Genomic DNA, 21,089 nt, shown 5'->3' on the forward strand with positions numbered 1-21,089 from the left:
GCGTTAAGGGAGCAAACTTTTATTGGCACCGTCATTCCTTTCCTCGTTAAATTAACAGAGTGAAGCAGTGATTTTTTAAATGGTTAAAGCTGGCTTCTCCCAAACGAGCTCCACTGTGTCAGGCTGATAGGCCTGTTTGCTCACGACCACCCGGTTTTGTTGTAAGGAGACAGCCTGTGAAGCAGGCCAGCTCTTCCAAAAAGTTTCCTCGTTCGTCCGTATGACAAGCTGAGGTGCACAAAAAAATTAAAAACCCCTATTTAAAAAGGAGCCATGCCACGGAGAAGACCAGAGGGGGTGCAGCACTGCAAAGCTCAAGGGATGCAGGGCCCTGGGAGAACAGCTTTCTCCAGAGAGCTGCCGCACTATTTTCCTCCTCAACTTATTCCAAATCTAGAAAGTTCCTTTGTCAGAAGTATTGCTGCTGGTGGCAATCTGTCTTGTGAGGAACTCCACTTCCTATTCCTGTGGAAGGCCTACAGGCCCATGTGGATGTTTGTCTCGCTCCCTGGTGCACGTGGGTTGGGGGGGGGGTCGGGGGGCGGCGTGGAGGTGGTGGCCGCAGGAGTCGGAGCAGCAGGCACTACGCGCAGCACTAGTCTACGGGGGAGGCCTCGCCGTGCCTGCAGCGGGCGCTGACGTGGGCTAAGTGTGCACTGTGACAGCAGGTCCACTGAACGGGCCGGAAGGTGGCAGGCTTCGGATGTGTCTCCTTGGAAGACAGTCTGACGGTAGACACGAGGTTTGGCCCAATCCTTCAGGCCCTGTCCAAAACCTCTTGTATCTCAACTGAATGCAAAGAATAAAAGACATTCCTACCCTCCATTACCAGCCCAATTGGCTCGATTTAGGGAAAAACTGCCCCGGGGCTGGCAAGACCAGTGCCACAGATTAGATCCTTTTCCAGTACTGCTCAGTGCATGGGATTCCAGCCACAACTTCCGATTCGATTCCACAGTGATCCCGTCCCCGGAGGATTTTAAAGAAGCCTGGAAAGCAAAAGTAATATGCCTTTAAAGTGTGCCTTGGGTTTTGGTCCTTGTCAACATACTCAGACTCACCCCAGAAACACCTAGGAGCGGCAGACCCCAACCCAGCCCTAAAGCAAGCATCAAATCGGCATCGAGGCCCTATCGATGTCTACTGTTTGCCCAGGAGCCTGGCACCACGTCGTGAGGCCTCTGGACACCACTTCCAGTGGACCCCACATAAACCGGCTCTGCGCCTGGGGCGATGGGGGAACTGTGAGGGCACCAGCGACCTGAAGCTGTCACCTGCTTCACACCACCCTCTCAGGATCAGAGTCTACCCTTATGGCAAGGGAACCCCCAGCTCACTAGCACCCAGAAACCTGGAGGCTCACAGCTGAGCCCTGGGCCTAGTGTTAGGAGCTGTGCAGCAGGTAGAGCAGAAAAGGACAAGAGGACCACTACGTCCTGGCTCACCACACCCTCTTAGCAGGAAGAGGGCTGCCACTCACCATTGTCGCCCCAGTCAGTGTTCCAGGAGTTGCCAACCAGCCAGTAAGGTGTGTCATTCTCCACGCCCCAGCCCAGGATGCGGACAGCATGGCCTCCCATCATTTCTCCGGTGACGTGCTGGTACACGCCTAAGGGAAAGCCCATTCAGGTGGAGACCAGGCTGATGCCCCATTTCCCACGGCATCCCTGCACCTCAGCCAGCTACCTGTCAGGACAAATGGGGTCCAGAGGGCCCAACGAGCCCTCCCAAAGAACTGCTTGCAAACAGGGCAGTACAAGAGGCCTGGTGTTCTCCCAGAAGGCTCCAGGGACTCCCACAACGTTCGGGAAGTATTTATATAGGTTTTTGAAAGCCCAACACTCAAATATGTTGAAAAAATATTAAAATGGGGGTCCCAACAAAATACACTTCTTGGTCACCTTTAAAACTAAAGTTACAAATTCTAATTTAAGGAAAAAATGGAATGTTAACAAACCAGTTATCTGTTCTACATACTGGGACTCCACGTAAGGGTTTATTTGTCAAAAGGGTTCTGTAAAACTTAAAAGAGTTTTAACTGCTGCCCTGGGATACACGCAGAGGAGAAGTAGGAGACAGGCCGGATCGGTGGCGGCGAGCACTGATGGATGAAGAAAGATACAGGCGGAGGTGCCCATGGGCCTGTCAAGCAGGCCATCCCCTCATTGGTGAATCACTTTGTCAAATGAAAATGCATCCTTTTGTAATATGGGTGGGGACTGTTAAAAACTGCCAGCTTTATAACTTTTTCCTTGCCAGAATCATCTTTATCCAATGAGGTTTCATAAAAGTTGAGAGGTTTGAAGTTTTCCATCTGGCACAATGTAAATGAGACCGAAGTGGTCAGCTATAGACCGTTCATCTAGAATGGGGGGTTTCTAAGAGGGCTCTTGGGCCAGGGGCTGTCCTCATGCCCCAGGTGAATCCCCACAGCCTCCCACATGGCCAGGTGCTTCCTGTCTTTTCATCCACTGAATGTGAGGCATGATCTGGGACGTGGCCAGGTCAAAACGAGGTCTTCTTCCTTGATAGAGTCCTGGTGGTCCCCCGGAACCCAGACCTCCTCTGCTCCCACTGTCATCAGAGGGACCAATACATACCAGACTTGTACAGCAAGAAGTCCGAAAACACAGAGAAGGCCGCCTCTACAGGGCCATTTTTGTAGATCTCCGCCATGATCTCTTTCTCATTGTTGGACACGCTGTAGGAATTGCATCCTGGCAAATGAATCAGCCGAGTGGGGGTGAGGCGTGCTTCCCACGGTTCCCTCAGTCAACTATGCACTGACTTAAAGGGGGATTCGCCCAGCCCGGGGGGTTAGGGAAGGCTTCTGCAGGGGAGAATGATGGAATTGGACCCGGAAGCCAAGAAGTGGGAGAGCAGAGCTCTGTATCGGGAGGGGCAGTGAGCAGGAGACCCTGGAAGAAAGGTAGAGTGGCACCCAGAAAGATTCTTGGCCAGATTACTCCTCTGTAAAGCTAGGGGTCTGGTCCCTCCCCACTCAGAGGGTCTGTGACTCTCAAACAACAGGGATCCTGAGGCCAAATTCAGGGTGGAGACATGCAGAAATGCAGCATGCTGCTCCCTCTGACAGGAGAGTCCTTCCTAACTTTCCTTTCTCCATCCTGCGTTCCTGACTCAGACTCACTTGCCCTGGCCTCTCCCTTTCTCCGGCCTGGGAAGGGTGTCGGCAGGTCCCCGGGCCCGGGGTGCTGGGTAGTAGCCCGGGCCCCACCTTACCGTAGTGCTTGTCTTCTTTGTAGGATGGGGTGTAGCCGGGCTCACAGATCTTGCTGCACTTGGGGGTGTCCCCCTCTCCTGTGCATGGGGGCCGGGAGCCATTCACGTGGTGCTCACAGGGAGGGATGGAGTAGGGTCTGCAGCCTGGGGGGGACCAAGTGGAAAGGAGGGTGTCAGCCGACAGCTTCTTCAGAAGCCCCTTGAAGCAGAGGGCAGAGCTGGGGCGACAGGAGCAGTAGGTCAAATACACAGCACTCCCCACACTGTGCTAACTCTGCCTTCTTCTCCATCCTCCTGCCCTCCACCCTCAACCGTCACTTTGTAATGCACAATGAGCCTGTTATTGTTCTTTGATATAAAATCCATCTAGCCAGATACACGCTGATGGCAGACACTCACCTACATGGGAATCATAGAGGCCACCAGAGACCAGGCCTTGTTTTGTCCAGAAGTTCCAAGCTTCGGCAGGAAAGCCCCCATTACAGCTGAGAAAAGAGCCATTCATTAAATTCACTGTGAGAGAAGTTGTAGCTGCTCCCAGACCACTGCCTGGGGCCCCAGGGTTGCAACTGGCCCAGCAGCTCTCCTGGGTCCCAGCCAACCCCACTTCATCCCCTCCTTGGCTAGTCACTTCTTCCAGGGAATCACCACCACCATCCTCCACAAGTCGGAACGACTCTCTTCTTCCTGTCTACCCCAAACCAGGCTGTGTCCTTCCTGGAACACGGAATGCACATTGCAATTCCCTGGTGTTTTAATACAGAAAATGCGAAGGCCAAGGACTGGTGTGAGGTGAGGCCTTGGCACTGTTTTTTAAACTCCCAGGTATTTCTAATCTGCAGCCACATCTGAGAACCACGTTATAAAACCAAGGCCAGAGCTGGCAAAAAGGCAGGCACCCATCATTCTTAATTACAGAAAACAGACCCCAAGGCTATTACATTTCCTTCAGCAAGAAGAGGGAACAAAGACGACAAAAACCAGGCCTGAGATCTGAAACTTAATCACATATTCCAAGACCATCTGTGTTGTGCCTGGACCCCACCACCCACACCCAGCACTGTGGGGTCAGCCTGGTCTTAGGCGGCTCCCAGAAAAGAGCAGTCACGCCAGGCCTGCTTCTGGACTCCCCAGGTCCCCAAGATGTCCCAGCAAAGGACCGTTATCTGACCTGGAAGTACCACTCCTGTCCTCAGGGAGCCCTCAGCCGCCGTCCAGGAGGCCTCGGCCTGGGGGCTCCCAGTGCCATTCCCAGGGGCCCGGCTCCCACAGTGGAGGATGCTGCTTCAGACTCACCCATCCCCACACTGGTCACCACAGCAGGTGAGCATGTCCTCGGCGGACACCTCCACATTGACGTGGCCATTGGTGAGGATGCAGATCCGGTCAGAAATGGCTTCCACAGCCCCAAATGCCTGCAGGAAAACAAGCCCCACGCAGGTGAGCCCCACTCCTGGACTGTGGGCCCCACCGGCCACCGCGTCAGAGGACCACAGCAGGAGGCTCAGACCTTGCTGACTAGTCTCTCCCAAGGTCAGTGAGGGTCTTGGTGCTCAAGCTGGTCTTTAAAGTTAGGAGACCCATCCACCCCACATCTCTATCTGGTCACTCAGCTCATTTCTAAAATGTGGTTTCTTTTTTTTTTTTTTTTAATTTTTTTTTTTTTTTAACGTTTATTTATTTTTGAGACAGAGAGAGACAGAGCATGAACGGGGGAGGGTCAGAGAGAGAGGGAGACACAGAATCTTAAACAGGCTCCAGGCTCTGAGCAGTCAGCACAGAGCCCGACGCGGGGCTCGAACTCACGGACCACGAGATCGTGACCTGAGCCGAAGTCGGCCGCTTAACCGACTGAGCCACCCAGGCGCCCCTAAAATGTGGTTTCTGTTAACAGAAAAAACAGCTCACACAAAGGACAAATACTGTATGATTTCACTAATACAAGGTATCTAGGCTGGTCAGTAAGAGACAGAAAGTAGAGGGGTGGTTGTTGGGGGGCAGGGAACGGAGGGGCAGTGTTTAATTTCCACGCTTACAGATGACAAGAGTTCTATGGATGGACGATGGTGATGCGTTCACAATAACGTGAATGTACTTAACGCCAGTGAACAGTACACTTAAAAATGGCTAGGATAGGGGCGCCTGGGTGGCGCAGTCGGTTAAGCGTCCGACTTCAGCCAGGTCACGATCTCGCGGTCCGTGAGTTCGAGCCCCGCGTCAGGCTCTGGGCTGATGGCTCGGAGCCTGGAGCCTGTTTCCGATTCTGTGTCTCCCTCTCTCTCTGCCCCTCCCCCGTTCATGCTCTGTCTCTCTCTGTCCCAAAAATAAATAAAAAACATTAAAAAAAAAAAAATGGCTAGGATAGGGGCGCCTGGGTGGCTCAGTTAAGCATCTGCTTCAGCTCAGGTCATGATCTCGCGGTCTGTGAGTTCAAGCCCCACATTGGGCTCTGTGCTGACAGCTCAGAGCCTGGAGCCTGCTTCAGATTCTGTGTCTCCCTCTCTCTCTGCCCCTCCCCTGCTCACACTCTCTCTCTCTAAAAAATAAATGATTAAAAGAAAAAAATTTTTAATTAAAAAAATGGCTAAGGTAGCTCAGGTCATGATCTCACAGTTCATGGTTTTGAGCCCCAGCTCAGGCTCTGTGCTGACGGCTCAGTGCCTGGAACCTGCTTTGGACTCTGTGTCTCTCTGCCCCTTGCTGGCTTGTGCTCTGTCTCTGTCTCTCAAAAATGAATAAGCGTTAAAAAAAATTGCCGACCAAAAATGCCTAAGATGGTTAATATACCACGTGCACTTTACCACAGTTAAACAAAATTAAGACAGCTCATTGACAGAGATGGATGTTTCTCCACGAAGCAGAGTAGGAGTCTAATGGTGCTTGCTGATGGCCTGGGACAGCGCATCAAACAGAAAAACAGACAGCCTCACAGCACACACACGGGCCACCCAGGGCACTTTGCGTATCTATCTATCTATTCTTCCACCACAGATCTTCGTAACTTTTATGTTGACAGAAACGAAGGCTCAGCAAGTTCCCATAACTTGCCTAGTCACGGCTGATCTGACAGCTGTCCCCCCGCCTCACTCCAGCCCCTCTCACCCAGCAGGAACCACAGGAACCCTGGTCTCGGATCTCTTTGATGGTCGGGCAGTTAGGCCAGTGTTCCCGGGCATCGAAGTTTTCAGGCAGAACCATGTCCTCGGCAAACGAAACTCTAGATAAAAGGAAGGCCTCCGTGACAAGCTCGCATGTCACAAACCACCCCCACCCCTAAAGAGGCCAGTGACTTCGGGCCAGGCCGCCGCCTGGCAAGGAGACACAAGGGAGCCAAGCCCAAGATGATGGCTGCAGGGCTGTTCCCTGGGAATTCTGTAGCACCAAACCAGGAATTCTACTGCTCAACACAGCTTCTCATTCCCTATGCTGTTTTCCAGTCTTATTTTCTGGGGTATCTTTCAAGAGTTTTGGCCACAAAGTCCACATAACTGTGTTTCGCCCTCCCCTAACCCACCCCGCACAGGGTCTGCCCAGGGTCCTTGCATCAATTTTAGTATCTTCACCACCGTGTTAAGTCTCATAGCTATTCCATCTGTGTTGTCAGAGATTTCTAATGCTTCTTACAAGAGTAATGTCTACATGAAAATGCCCACTGCAGAGTTCTCTAGAAAAAAATGGAACATTAATGGAGATCGTATGACTTTTTAAAAATTCTCCTTAAACCATTTAAGACTGGGTCCATCCCGGTCATGCAGAACCAGACGTGGGGCCTTTTCCACTGGGGCCCTGAGACACCTGCAGCAGCACAAAACACGGGCACCGGGGGCTGAGCCCTGTCAGGTGGCGTCCTTGCGGCTCTGGGAGGGGGAGACCTGTGGGTGCCAAGGCCTCCTTTCTTCCCTCCTTCCCGATGTGCCAAACACACACCTGCGGTTCCCATGGCAGCGGGGCAGGCGCAACAGAGTATCTATCCCCCAGGGAGCAGGCACTCACCTCTGGGGCAACTTGGGCCCACCCAGGATGGTGCCGCACAGCCTCCTCAGGTAGCTCGGCTCCACATGGTAGAAGTTGTGTCCAGCCTGGAAGAGAGCCCCGCCCACAGCAGTTAACAGAGGGGGTGTCTAGGGATGCGGGTGGATGGAAGTATGCACACCGCCCACATGCAACGCCTGACAAGGCCAGGGCTCCCATCCAGCTCAGCAGAGCAAGGGGGGTTGGGGCCCTCTTAGACAACACGTGTCCCCAAATTCATGGTGAAACCTAACCCTTGATGGCACCTGGAAGTGAGGCCTTTGGGAGATGATTAGGTCATGAGGGTGGAGACTTCATGAATGAGATTAGTGTCCTTATAAAGGAGACCTCAGAGAGCTGGCCTGCCCCTCCCACTAAGCGAGGACACAATGAGCAGTCACCCATCTACAATATAAGAGTGCCCTCCCTAGAGCCCAACCATGCTGGCGCCCTGAAATTGTACTTCCAGCCTCCAGAACCACAAGCAATACTTTTCTATTTATAAGCCACCCAGTCTGTGGTATTTTGTTACAGCAGCCTGAAAGGACAAGACAGGCACCCTGCGAGCAGGCCACGATCAGCCCAGAGCGAGCCACACGGGCAGCGCACAGCTCCGAGGCCAGTGGGTGTCTCCTCTGATCTGCTACATTTACCGATGTCAAGAGAGATGCTCTGCAGCCCTGAACGTGGCTTATTCCTCATTTCTTAATTCCTGCAGCCCCAGGGCTGCGGACCGGCAAGAATCGAGGTGCTGCCACTACTGATGAGCACTAACACCTACCACGGTGGGGTTCAGGGTCTTCCTGATTGTGAACCCTTCCAAAGCTCGTTTATCACCCAGTGCACTTCTATGGATGCACACACACACACACACACACACACACACATACACAGAGGGAAGGGAGCAGGTAGGCATGGGCCTGAGTGGCCAGGACTCTCAATCAGACCAACTGTCCAGGACAGAGTGTCCTGTGGGCCACAGCTGCAGCCACCTCCCTTGGGAGTCAGAATGCACAGACCGATCCCCAAAAGGGACATGCACAGAAGTCCCCACAGCCCACCTTCCATGTAGTGTTACGCTTGTTAACATAGTCGACCAGCTCATCCGACAGGAGCTGGAGAGGCGGTCTGCTCTGGGCATTGGTCAGCACCACCAGGCAGCTAAGAGTGGCCAGGAGCTGCCACATTTTGGATGCTGGATCTTAGAGTCACCTAGAAAAGAAAACACACAAGACATCAGGACACTTCTTTCAGTTCAAGTGCTTAACATACACAAGGGTGCCATCTCTGATGGCATGGTTCCAGGGCCAGAAGCAACCCAGTAGTCAAAACACCCACGTTCCCTCCCTGGCTCTGCCATCTCTGCCCCCTTCTGTTCCTCAGTGTCCTCTCCTGGAAAGCTTGGGTGTGGTGGCAGACAGCCCTCAAGGCCCATGGGCTCCCAGGCCTCGTATCATCAAAATCCCAACCTATGCCCACATCACAGGGCCGTGCCGTGGACTGAACGTCCGTGCCCCCCAGGCCCCCAAATTCATGGTGAAATTCTAACCCCAATGTGGTGGGATTACGAGGTAGAGCCTGTGGGGGGTGATCAGTCAGGAGGATGGAACCCTTGTGATGGAACTAGTTTCTTATAAGACACCCCAGAGAGCTCCCCTTCCCTTCGGCCATGTGAGGACTCCACAAGAAGTGTGGTGACCTGGAAGAGGGCCCTCATCTGACCATCCCGGAACCCTGACATCCCCCCATCATCCAGAACCAAGAAACAAATTTCCGTTCAGAAGCCACCCAACGTGCAGTATGTGTCATAGCAGCCCACGGGCTAAGACGGACTGTATTTGCTTCTCCTCCAGATGCCTGGGAGACAGGACAGAGAAAACCACATGGCTGCATTGCAAGCGGCGAGGCCCTTTTGCAGCTGCGTCCTGGTGATGCATGTGGCCTGGGTCTCAGGGGCTGTCCTCAAGCTGTGTCTGAGTCACTGCTGTTCCCTGGATGGTCTGTGGCTTGATAGCTTGGGAGCTGAGAGGATGGGGCGCACACTGACCCGCTGCCTGTCATAACCCCGGGGCCCAGGCCACAAAGCAGGATCGGTGACTCCACGAAACAAATCAATGAACGCAGATATTAAGGCTAAATTGAGTTCAGTGCCCTCCCTACTATTGCCAAACTGCCTCTCCATGGGTCTGTAGAACCCAGTCTTGGAGACTTTTTTCCAAGTCAGTGCTCTGAAAGAGTCAACAGCCTCTGAGATTAGGTCCCAAGTAGAGGCCCAATGAGAAAAGAAAACTACAAAAGAAAATACATTTCATGAGCCACATTCTGGATATAGAACAAGCAAAACACAAGCGAGCCAAGCCCAGCGTGTGCCAAACTCAGCAGAACCAGGGAAGCAGGGCTGGTTTGGCCAGTGGCACAAGTCTGAGATTTTTCTCTGGTTTTTCCAGTCGGCCAAGGGCTCTATTTCCTGGTTCAAAGCGGGAGCTCCTGAGAAGGGAAATCATCCCATTACAACCACAGTCCTTAGATCTTGGACTGGCTTGCAAGTCAGGAGACGGGCAGTTTCCCGCTCGACCTCTGAATCACGCTCTTAGGCAAGCAGCTCTAATGAAAGCAAGAAATGCTCTTCTGGGTGTCACAGTACCATGGGGCCTTGTGAGATGCCCACACAGTGGGGAGTGGCAGCGGTGGAAAGAGGGGGAGGATTTCCTGTCCCTGACCTCTGGGGCTTCCAGAATGACCCATCTCCTCCGGGGTCATGGGGTTACAGGAAGATGCACTGAACATGCCGCCTCCCACAGTGAAGTACGTCCGAGGGAAGATTTAAACTTGACGGCTGCCTCAGCAACAATTCATCCCAACGAATAACTATGATGGCAGCAAACGATTCTGGAAAAGAGCACTGATGGAGGCTTGCTTTCTGAGATAGTCGGTATATAATAAAACCCTGGGTGACTCCTGCCTGGGAACAGTCTGGTCAACAAAACAGACCATTCAGAAGCATCTCCTATGTGTGGGTGCTCAGCGTATGTGGTATAGGTGGGTGAGGAAATAGCACATGTCATAAATGGTGCTTGCACATCTGCATCTTGGAAAAAATAGTAAGGCTGAACGTTTACACTTGGTTTCTCACACACGAGAAGCGCTACACGGAACAAAGTTCTTGAATTAAAACAGAAACTGTATGAAGAAAATAAACGCAGTTTAAACAACCTATTATCAGAGTAAGATACTTAAGACTGACATAAAACCAAGGGACAAGGCTTGCTTACGTAAAAATAAAGCCACTCTTCTAGAAAACAAAATAAAAAGTGACCAACTACAAAATAGTACTTACATATACGCAAAGCTTCATTTCCTTAATATGCAAAAGGCGCCTAAAAATCTGAATAAAAACAGGGATGGCTCAGTCGGTTGAGCATCTGACTCTGACTTCAGCTCAAGTCATGATCTCATGTTTTGTGGGTTTGAGCCCCATGTTGGGCTCCACGCGGGGATTCTGTCTCTCCCTCTCTCTGCCCCTATCCCGCTCATGCTTCCTCTCTCCCCCTCCTTCTCTGCTTCTGTCTCTCACAAAATAAAAAACTTAGTAAACTTGAAAAAAAACCTGAAAAAGCAGAATAAAAAAAGTGGCAAATGGACACACACAATGAAGTATATAGGAAAAAGAACTACAAATGGCCAGCAGATATTAAAAGATGCTCCACCACAGGGAGGTACAGATAAAATTAAGGACTGGCAAAGGCAGACAGCTGGACAGCTCCTGGGGGGTGGATTAGGTGTGGGGAGGCAGAGGTGCTGCGCTTATGAACCCCATGGAGACGATGGCCTGGCTTTTTGTTTTTTTTAAATGTTTATTTTTGAGAGAGAGAGCATGAGCAGGAGAGGGACACAGAGAAGGGGAGACAGAGAATCCAAGGCAGACTCCAGTCTCTAAACTGTCAGCACAGAGCCCGAAGCGGCCCTCGAACTCATGAGCCATGAGATCATGACCTGAGCCCAAGTCGATGCTTAAGCGATACCACCCAGGCGCCCCCACCCCCGACCATTTCTATTAATTTGGCGATCTGCACACGCTTTGACTCAACAATTTGACATTCAGAAATGTATCCTACGAGCTTCAAATTCACAGATATAGGTATACAGATGTTTACTGAATATTCTTTGTATCACAGAAGACCAGAAACAAAGCAAGTGTCTACTAACCGCAACTGTGAAGTTACAGTAAATGATTAATAGAATACAAAGTAACCATTAAGATAGGAACTAGCTGAAGCGAGAATCACATTGTACTGATAAGCAAATAAGCCCAAGATACCCGTAAGTGGAAAAAAGCAAGCAGCCGGTGAGTCATGGTAAGCATGTGAGACCATGAAGCAATATACATTCACATTACCGTTACCACATATAAAACATAGGGAAAAACATATGAAAGCAATATCTGTGGCGGGGAGATTTATTTTCCACTAACCCCCCCCTTTTTTTTTTTAAATTAAATTAACATATTATATTCAAAGTTTTGGTCTTTTAGGAAGAGTAGCCGGAGCTACCAAAACCCCTGAGCCCAAAGGCACTTCCAGTTGATTTCCAGTCAACAGTGAGGCCTTCTCCCTAGTGACTTTCTGCTCAAAACACAGAACACCTTCTTTCCAGTGACTCACAGGGAGGCTGGTGTTCACCAGACCACATCAGGGACCCACGTGACCTCCAACTGTTAGATGAATGTCTATGTCCTCACATGGCGGAAGGGGCAAGGGAGCCGAGGTCTTTTTTAATTTTTTTTTTTTTTAAGTTTAATTTGAAAAAGAGAGAGAGGGAGAGAGAGAATCGCAAGCAGGCTCCATGCCATCAGTTCAGAGCCTGATGCGAGGCTCAGACACACCAACCTCAAGATCACGACCTGAGTCAAAATCAAGAGACGGATGCTTAACCGACTGAGCCACCCAGGCGCCCCTGAGGTCTCTTTTAGAACTTCTGGGCAAAGAAGCAAAGCAGTCAGATTCCTTTCTTTTTCACGGCACCCTCTGAATTACAGCCGGTACCTTCACATTTTCCCCAGATGTAAGAACCTGGCACACAAACACTGGAGTATACACTCTGGGCATGTGGGCATTGAGACCCATGCCAGCAGGTTGAGACCTGGCTGAAGAGCCCATCAGAATCACACCCTGTCCTCGGCTTTCACCGTGACCTGTCAGGCAGGGGTGACGGGAACGTGGCTGGGTCCTGAGCCGGGCCCAGGTGAATGCTCCCTATATGTCTCCAGGTGGCCCCCGGGGCTTAGCCATCTGCTGAGATATCGCATCATAGGCAAGTGGAGAATGGGAGCAATTCCATGGTAGCTTGGACTTTACACAAGATTCCTCTGGTTTTTCTGGTGGCAGAGACCACAGCCACGACCCATTTATCGGACGGTTCTCAGTTCCTGCACTGACGGCTGCCATGGCCATACCCGGGCCCAATTCCTGAGGTCTGCCAGGCCCCCCAGATGTGACGCTTTGGTGCACCTGCCCTTTTCTTTCAGTTCCACAGGCCCTCCTCCAAATTTCCTGTTAACTTCATTCTCCCTACTCACAACCCTGCGTCAGGAAGAACCAGGGGCCCCAGTGAACTTCAGAGATGTGAGTCTGGAGGGCGGGAGCTCATCTTGAACCAGATTCCCAGCCCCACTAGGACTGAGCACTTGGGAAACTCCTCTTTTCAGCCCAGCCCTCCAGGCACAGGGCTGTGGCATTTGGCGGAAAGTCGGGGTTGAAGTGGTTAATAGCTGCGGTAGCCTGTGGGGCGGAGGAGCACGGGGCTTGGAGTCAGGAGACCTGGATTCAGATCTTCCACTTACTAACTGTGCACCCTTGAGTACCAACCTGTACTGAGCCTCAGTTTCACCACCTGTAAGACGGGGCTAATGACCATTCATTGCTCCAGGTGGAAATCAAGAGTGTCATGAGGGTGGGCAGAAGCCCCTGGTACAGCGCCTGCTCTACGGTAAGAAAGCAATAAAGGGCTGCTCACGTGGGCACGCTTAATGCCCAGGTCCAACTCACTGCCCTGCTTCCTTCCCTCCTCCGTCTTCCCTTCTTCCCCCTACTTCTAGCCTATGCCAGAGAATTCCGGTTCACTCCAAACCTGTCCACAATACCCCTCTATCACAAAGAGTCTGAATTAAAATGAGGTTTTAACCTCAATGAACCTCCAAGTGGGTTTCCATTTTGAGAGTCTGGAGAGTGTTGAGCCCAAAGACCATTAAGTCAACTTTCTCCTCCTTGAAGGGGACACAGATGTCCTGAGAGCAGTGGCGATTTGACTTCAGTGAGCGCCAGGCATCTCTCTCTGCATCCACACAAATCATGCACACTGGACAACCTATGTGCAAATGGTTAAAATAAGCTTGTTAACGTCCGGCTCTGTGCTGACAGCTGGGAGCCTGGAGCCTGCTTCGGATTCTGTGTCTCCCCCTCTCTCTGCCCCTCCCCCACTCATTCTCTCTCTCTCTCTCTCTCTCTCTCTCTCTCTCTCTCTCTCTCAAAAATAAACATTAAAACAAAATTAAAACATAAATAAATAAAATAAGCTTGTTAACATGTTGGTCATGGGTTCCCTGGCCTTTGCATGAAACAGAGCCAGCTTTCACTTCCCCTCTTTTGGGCAAATACTTCCCTTTTAATTTCTCAGTTCTGTGGTCTTCTTTTTTTTTTTTTTTTTTTTAATTACAGCAGAGAACGAACAGCAAGTCCTTATTCTGTGAGAAAAGAGGGGCCCGAAGTGGATAAGCACTTCCAAGTCACCAGACTCCCTCTCAGGGCGTGGGCTGGTAGAGGGAACAGCTGCGGGCTGGTCCTCCTGGGTAGACCTGGGGTTCCACTACACCCCTCTGCCATTTTGCCAAGACAAACTCCGGCTAAAAAAGGGCAGACTCTCACATTTCTTTCCTCTCCAAACCCTGCGGCACTTAACGGTTTACATGAAAGCACATCCCACTGAGGGTCTATAGAATGTCGACATGGGCACAGAGGGGCCTGGGGCCAGCTGATCCCGTTAGCCACCCCCCACCCTCTTATAGCAGAACCATTCCCCAGACTCCTTTGAAGCCATTCCTGGGACTAATGCAGACCTTGGGACTCTGGAAGGTGCTGGAATAAACACAGGAGAGGAGCTGATGCCAAGTCACAGAAGGCTGAGAGTCCTGATATCCCTAAGGACATGCAATTAGTTTGGATTGTCACCAAGCTTGATTTTTAAAAAAGCTTTCTCATGTGACTGTAGAGCCCCTCAGGTAGACTGGATTCGAAATCTGTACTGAATCTAAGGAGACAGGTCTGCAATTTCCACGTAAGCCAGCGGCAATCTTGTGGCCACACAGAGGAGGAACGCGTGCCTAGCACGCCTTCCTTCCCATACGTGGCTCGTGCCTGACCACCGCTGCTGTTCGTATACTGCCAACCTCTTGCACAGTGGGCTCTAAAGAATCAAAAACTGAGTGCGCCTAGATTTTACCAACAGTCACAAACTAAAGTTGTACCCTGGCTACAGATTAGGGGGAAGGTGGACAGGCAGGAGGGATATGAAGACTGAGTGGCACCTTGCTAGAGAACTTCGTCAAGCTTCTTTCTCTCCCACAAAGACTTATCTTGCCTCCTGCCATCACCACGGACGGTTGTTCCTGAAGTTTCGACCGCTTCGGTACACCTACACATCAAAACCAGACAGCTCTTCATTTCCTCTGACTTCAACTTGCCCAGTCACACCTCAGCGTTGGAGCGGCTGTGATGCTGACACAACGTGCCTTCATCTCAGATACGCTCGGACCTTGCCTTTGAGTCTGAATCACAGCCTTGATGTGTCTTTCGTGTTTCATGTCTTTGCTCCTGATGGAAACACGGTCAACTACTTCATGGCTTACGATCTTTAAATTAAAAATAACACAACAAAAAGGGCTCCTAGTCGCCATCCGTCTCCTTAAAGCTGTGCGGGTGAGCAGGCAGCAGTTGGCAATCTGTCCTCTAGAGCCAGGCTCTGTAGCTGAATGCCCCAAAGCAACTCCTGGGTGACCCAGAAAGGGGGTCCATTCCAGTCAGCCACCAGCTGTGCAGCTAACAGCCCTGCAGGGTCGAGGGGAAGCAGCGAGAAGGCCCCAGCTGCCTCACCCACCTAAACAGTTTAGGCCACTCACAGGTACTTCCCTTGCAGCCCACCTGCCAACCATCTGTCCAAAATCAGTGACTAATTCCCACCAGGTTGAGCAGGGCGGGCCTGCTCAACGCTAGTCTCCCACAGGGCCTGGAAACCATCTAGCTACACGGCCCACGATGGAACATCGCTTAAGATCGGCCACGGCAGCCCACATCCTGCAAACAGAAGAAGAGAATTACTACCTTAGGCTTAAAACAATGGACCCCAGGAAGGCCCTCAGCAGCTGAAAAAACTTGTATCGCTGAGAACCAAGAGAGTTTGGGCAAAGTCCTAGAAAGTTCTGGAAGCTTTTGCTCACCAGCTTTGCTCCACAGCCCTGATACTGACTTGCTGAGATGCTAAAGGGGGCACTGCATTCTCATGTCTCTGTTTCTCCCATGGACATACTGCCTGGATTCTGAAGGACCTCAGGACCGCTTTGCAAAAGCTTTCAGAAATCCTCGGAGATTTAAATGAGATTAGGGTTCTGTGCCTCCCCAGCCTGCAGGGGCACAGCAGCTCCGTAATTCGATTGCAGGCTAGATCACATCTCTCTGCCGGCTGGGTACGGAGGTGGCTAAGACTTCGGCAGTGCCAAACACAAGCGACAGAAAGGTCTTGCCTCTCTGCTTGATCCGGGTTTCTCTCAAGGCTCCAGGAAAACATACTCACCTCACAAGGCTGTTGGGAGATGTAAGGAGATGGTCTTTTTCAAAGCGCCTTCCATGCAGCCTGGCTCGGAGCGGGCAGCCCTTATAACGAACTGCCACCAGGAAACGGCTGTGGGCTCACTAGTGAGGGGAGTACACATCTCTCTAGTCACAGGCCAGTTAACTCTTGATGTCCCAGGCTCACTCTTTTTACTCTCAGAAGTAAATGAAAAAATGGGATGAAAAATTATGATCGCCCTACTTGCAGCAACGGGTCCCCAAACACTGGTTCATTCTGCTCTCTTGACCACCAGAACAAAGCACTCCCAAACACCAACCAGGTTAAGTGACTGAGAAGGTGGCTCCCGGCTGATGTCTGACAAGGCCTCCGCTCTGGAGTGGCGGAGGCCTTTGGCTGGCACGGCCTTCCCAGGTCTTGCACAAGCCTGGAAGCCGCGTGACTTACACATGTGTGAGCACATCCTGCCCAAGTCCAGGTCAGCAGGTCAGAGGGTCATGGGGAAGCCCAGCCCCTGCTGGGTCTTTTGGCAGAGTATCTAGGTGCCTTACACTGGATCGGTTTCCTATTTTGGTGGGATCTATCCCACCCTCCTCCCCTCATCCTTCCTGGTAACTAGGTTATCTTGATGACCAGACCAAAGTGAGTTACTGGCCTGGTGGAGACAGATTACAACAGTCAAGACTGTAGGCATGCATCTTTCTCGGTGTCCAGCATTCATAAGACAGTAGCGCTGGAAAGGGACCTTTGGTCTTGTATGAAACCTTTGTTTTATCCCATGTGAGGGAAACTGGTGCTTGAGAAAACAAGCAAGCCCTGAGGAGTATATCTGAGTAGGGACAGACAACTGGCAAGAGATCAAACTCTAGGAGAAATTCCACCTCAGTTATTTTAGTGACCCCTGTCATGTCACCAACTTGCAGGAGCCTCAGTTTTCTCATCTGTAAAGGGGAAGCGTCAAACTACAGTACCCTAAACACACATGCATTCTGAAAGTTTAAAAAAAAAAAATTAGAAAATGCTACCTAATTACAGAGAAGTCCAGATACCTGTTAGGATGTAGAGAAACCTTAGTACGCTCTCGCTGTTAACAGACACACTGAAACTACAAACACTGTCAGGGATCAACAACGAAAATAGAAAACCTCACTAGGTCAATGGTTTCTTGGGCAAGGAATTAATTTGAATTCCTGGAAATAAAAATTAAATCAGCGACACCATTTCAAGCCCATCAGTTTGGTAAAAATTAAAGTCTGGTGATAGCTAGTGGTGGTAAATGAGGAACAGGAACTCTCAACCCCGCTAGTAACACATACTGATAACACTTACTGGACAGCGCTCTCTATCAGCATCTAGCAAAACGGAAGTGCACACACACCTTATGACCCAGCAATTAATGCGACTTCTCCTGCTCTTGCCCTCGAGAAACTCTTGCAAGTGCCTGAGACGCCGAGGGTTTACTGTAGTGCAATGGTGAATAATGCAAAAGTGAAAACTAACTGTAACCTTGGTAAATACTCCGTGCTTTGGAGAGGAACTAGATCTTCATGTATCAACATAAATAAATCCCACAAACACTAGCGGGAAGGGATACACCGCAGCACAACTACAGTAATATCACTTTTAATAACATTGTTCACAGATTGATATAAAGTATTAAAATTACCAAAAAAAAAAAAAAAAAAAAGTGTGCAGGAGAATTCTAAAGAACAGAACGGACAGGAGCCAGGATGTCTCCCAGGAAGATCAGAGGCAGGCCCCGGTGGGTAATGGATTTGCAGAGCCAACAAGCTGCAACCTGCCTCCTTCAAAGGGGAGCTGTAACCAAGAAGTGCACTCACCCTAGGAACCCCACACAAGCCTGAGACTTGGAGGCCGCAGGGGCTGTGGGAAGGGTGTGGGCATGAGGCTTGAGGTTAAAAATGAGACTAGTTGAAGTCTAAATATATAATGGCATTTGGTTCCTAGGTCCCCTTCCCTATCCAAACGAGGGTGGAATAGGAACATTAATTAACAACCACGGAAGGAGGCTTTATCGCCCACACACCCTTCCTTAGGCAGCCTCGGGAGTGTGTGCTGAGCTTAAACCAAGAGGTGACGCTATATATGGGACCAGACGCAGACACTGCTCTCTATCCCGTATATACAATACATACCTGCATTGCCTCACCTAGATTCATCCCCATGTCAACCCCCACCATCTCTCCGCAGGTGAGGCTGAACCCTGCGAAAGTGCCCAATTTCAATCCTTCTTGATCCAGAAAAATTCCCATTTCTTTAACACCTTCCTTATGTGAAACTATCTAAAATAGGCGGCAGACGTCATGTCATGAGCCCTCCCTCTGAAATACTTCAGTTTTTCTCTCCCTAGGACAGGGAAAGTCTACACAACCACAAGTCATGACCACATTTAAGAAAATGACCCGACAGATGCTCGACAGCTCCTCTGGATATGCTCTCCATTGCCTCTCAATCCAACAGCCAATAGCAACACAAAATCTCTTATCCCTAAAATGTGTGCAGCTTCCTACTCCAATTCCCAGGTCCCGTAACTGGGAAAAGAAAGAGCCAGTCTAGAAGAAAAGGCCTCAGCTCAAGCTGCAGAATCAGCAGCACACCGGAGGGTTCATCCTGGAGCCAAAAGGCCTCACCGCTTGACCAGTTCAGAAACAGAGTTGTCCTGACCCAACAGCAGGGCAGTTAGTTACTAGAGCCAGGGCTGGACTGGCCTTCGAAGCCCCCAGATAAGGGATCTACAGCTTTCCACTGCTGAGCGGCAGTATCCCAGCTGTGGGACAGATGCCCAGAAAGATCTGAGCAGAACCTTTCCCCAGGGCACCTTCAGGGTTGTTCTTTGGGAAAGCCACTGCCTGGGGGGTGGGGGCAGGGTGTGGCTCAGTCCCCTTTTCCCATAAGTTCAAGGGCTCTGGGTCACCATCAACTGTGCCAACAGGAAACAATTCTCCATTAAATTAAGGATGTTAGGGCCGAAAAGCAGCCCTTACTAAAACAGACACCCTTCTAAGCCTCGTCATCTGTCACATTCTTATCGTTCTGAATCTATTATAAAGTCAACTGAACGCATGTATCTCAGCTGTGTTTGCCTCTGGCGGAGGCACTTGAGGATTTGTTTCCCAAGGTAACAAAAGGAGCTAGGTCTGCATTTGAACCCCACTTCCTCCCCTCCCACTTGGGATGAGGGTCTGGTAGGATGTGGGCCTAAGTAATTGTCCTGTCCCCGTCCCCATTCCCCACCCCCACCCCCCACCCCCAGCCTGTTGGCCTCCTCCAGCCTGTGGAAGAGAATGCTCTAGGCCCACTAAGAAGGCAAATCCAATTTACATCTACCAGGACGGGCTGCTGCTACCCTCCGACTCCCTCGCCCAGGCCTCCAGGGTCACTAGCTGAGGGAAGAGGTGATGCCCCAGAGACTCTGGCCTGCTTTCTCCTCTTGCACACAACCCTGGCCTGTGGAAGGCACCGCCTTCGCACCACTGCAGTAGGGAGTGGCATCTTCCCCTCCACCCCCAGCCTCCCAGGGAGAGGTGGACTGGAGCCCCCATGCCCTTCACCCAGTCTCCCAACCTTCTCTCAGCTTAATGTCCCCTTCCATGGTGGAATTAGCTCAACATGTGGCCTCCACCCGACTCCACCCAGTTCCAGGCTCGTGTTCTGGTTTCTATCTTCTGGGGTCCCTGGAATAGTGTGTGGTCCTGTGCAGAAAAGTTGCCCAAGCAAACCCTTTGGAACAAGAAAACACCTGCAGGGAGACACTATTTTATCAGCAATTTCCTGAGGAAACTGAGGCCCAGAAGCTCACAAGGGGTTGGGGAGGTAGATCCTACCCGGAAAGTCACCAGAACCCAGGCCAAGCGCTTCCCCGCAAGCTCCTCCCCCGGATCTCCCCCGCAAACTCCCCAGCTCCGCCCGGGCTGCTCCCCAGGCTCGACCCTGGAGCCGGGCGGATCGTGGGGTCTGGCTGAGCCGACCCGGGGCCGCGAGCACAGTCCTAGGGGACGGGCCGGCGGGTGCTCTCTGGCCGGAGTTGGGGCGGGTGCCAGGTTGCCCTCGTGGGATTTTTTGCATCTCTCCCCGCACGGACTTTGAGAAGTGTGCGGGCTGCTATCCCTGCCCGCCCAGCTGTGACAGCCCGAGGGTTCCCCCCCTCCACTTCCCGCCCGCCCCGGGATATCTCGGGACCCGGCCTGGGCCTGGCGGGGGTGCAGAGGGACCCGGTGTCCCCGTCCCATCGCCAAGGTCACTTCCATCGCGCCGGCGCCGCGTCTCCACCGCCCGCCCGCACTCACCGACTCCGCAGCCGAAAGCCTGGGCCTGCAGCCTGCGAGCTGGGGTGCCGATGCCCAAGCCGCCGCCGGAGCTTCCCCGAGCCGGCCCCAGCGCCTATTTACAGCGCCCGGCTGACTCGCCACGCCCTGCGCGCCCAGCTGACTCGCCACGTGACCGCTGCGAGCCCCGGGCCCGCCTCTCCACCCCCTCCCCCACCCCGGCCTGCTCCCCCACCGCCTCCCCCACCCCGGCCAGCCACCCGCATCCGCCTCCCCCCCCGCCCCCCAGTGGGCCCTACACCCGACTCGGCTCCGGGAGATCCCGCGGCTGGTGGGTAGGGGGAGCTTACGGATGGGGGCCGGTGGGGAGCCGAGGGGAGATGCAGGTGGCCCTAAGGGCCTCCATCCAGCCGGGAGAAACTCCCCAGGGGCCGCCGGAGCCTGAAAGCAGCCATTCAAAGCCTGATGGATCCCCGCTGGGGGGAGGGGTAACTGTCCTTCATTTCATTCATTCAGAATGAGTGGGGGATATCATGATAGTAGGCCTCCCAGAAGAGCCTTAAAAGGCTCTTTTGGCGTTGATATTCTGAGAACGTGCCTGTAAAATACTCCGGCTGTGTAATAATAAATGGGTATGAATTTCAGGACCTGCGTCAGGATGTCCATGGAAGAGAAGGGGCAGAAATGTTTGAAAGAGGGGTGCCAGGAGACCTT

At 51.9% G+C, this 21,089-nt stretch overlaps 1 protein-coding gene across 3 annotated transcripts; it reads right to left on the reverse strand.

Moving 5' to 3' along the window:
* Window positions 1-3: 3 nt before the first annotated feature.
* On the reverse strand, window positions 4-20,537 carry CTSB (cathepsin B). 3 transcript variants are annotated; one of them, XM_058720859.1, is made up of 10 exons: window positions 20,397-20,537; window positions 8,313-8,463; window positions 7,234-7,319; window positions 6,343-6,457; window positions 4,537-4,655; window positions 3,640-3,725; window positions 3,241-3,384; window positions 2,601-2,717; window positions 1,481-1,609; window positions 4-989 (listed from the first exon to the last, which is right to left on the reverse strand). In XM_058720859.1, exons 2-10 carry the CDS (start codon window positions 8,436-8,438, stop codon window positions 892-894), a joined length of 1,020 nt encoding a protein of 339 aa, XP_058576842.1. In that variant the 5' UTR covers window positions 8,439-8,463; window positions 20,397-20,537; the 3' UTR covers window positions 4-891. The 3 variants fall into 3 exon arrangements, with proteins under 3 accessions (XP_058576842.1, XP_058576843.1, XP_058576844.1); XM_058720860.1 differs by lacking the exon at window positions 20,397-20,537 and adding an exon at window positions 16,093-16,253; XM_058720861.1 differs by lacking the exons at window positions 4,537-4,655; window positions 7,234-7,319; window positions 8,313-8,463; window positions 20,397-20,537 and having other exon boundaries at window positions 6,343-6,416.
* Window positions 20,538-21,089: the final 552 nt, after the last annotated feature.

This window comes from Neofelis nebulosa, chromosome 3, assembly GCF_028018385.1.
Source record: "Neofelis nebulosa isolate mNeoNeb1 chromosome 3, mNeoNeb1.pri, whole genome shotgun sequence".
NCBI classification, from domain to species: domain Eukaryota; kingdom Metazoa; phylum Chordata; class Mammalia; order Carnivora; family Felidae; genus Neofelis; species Neofelis nebulosa.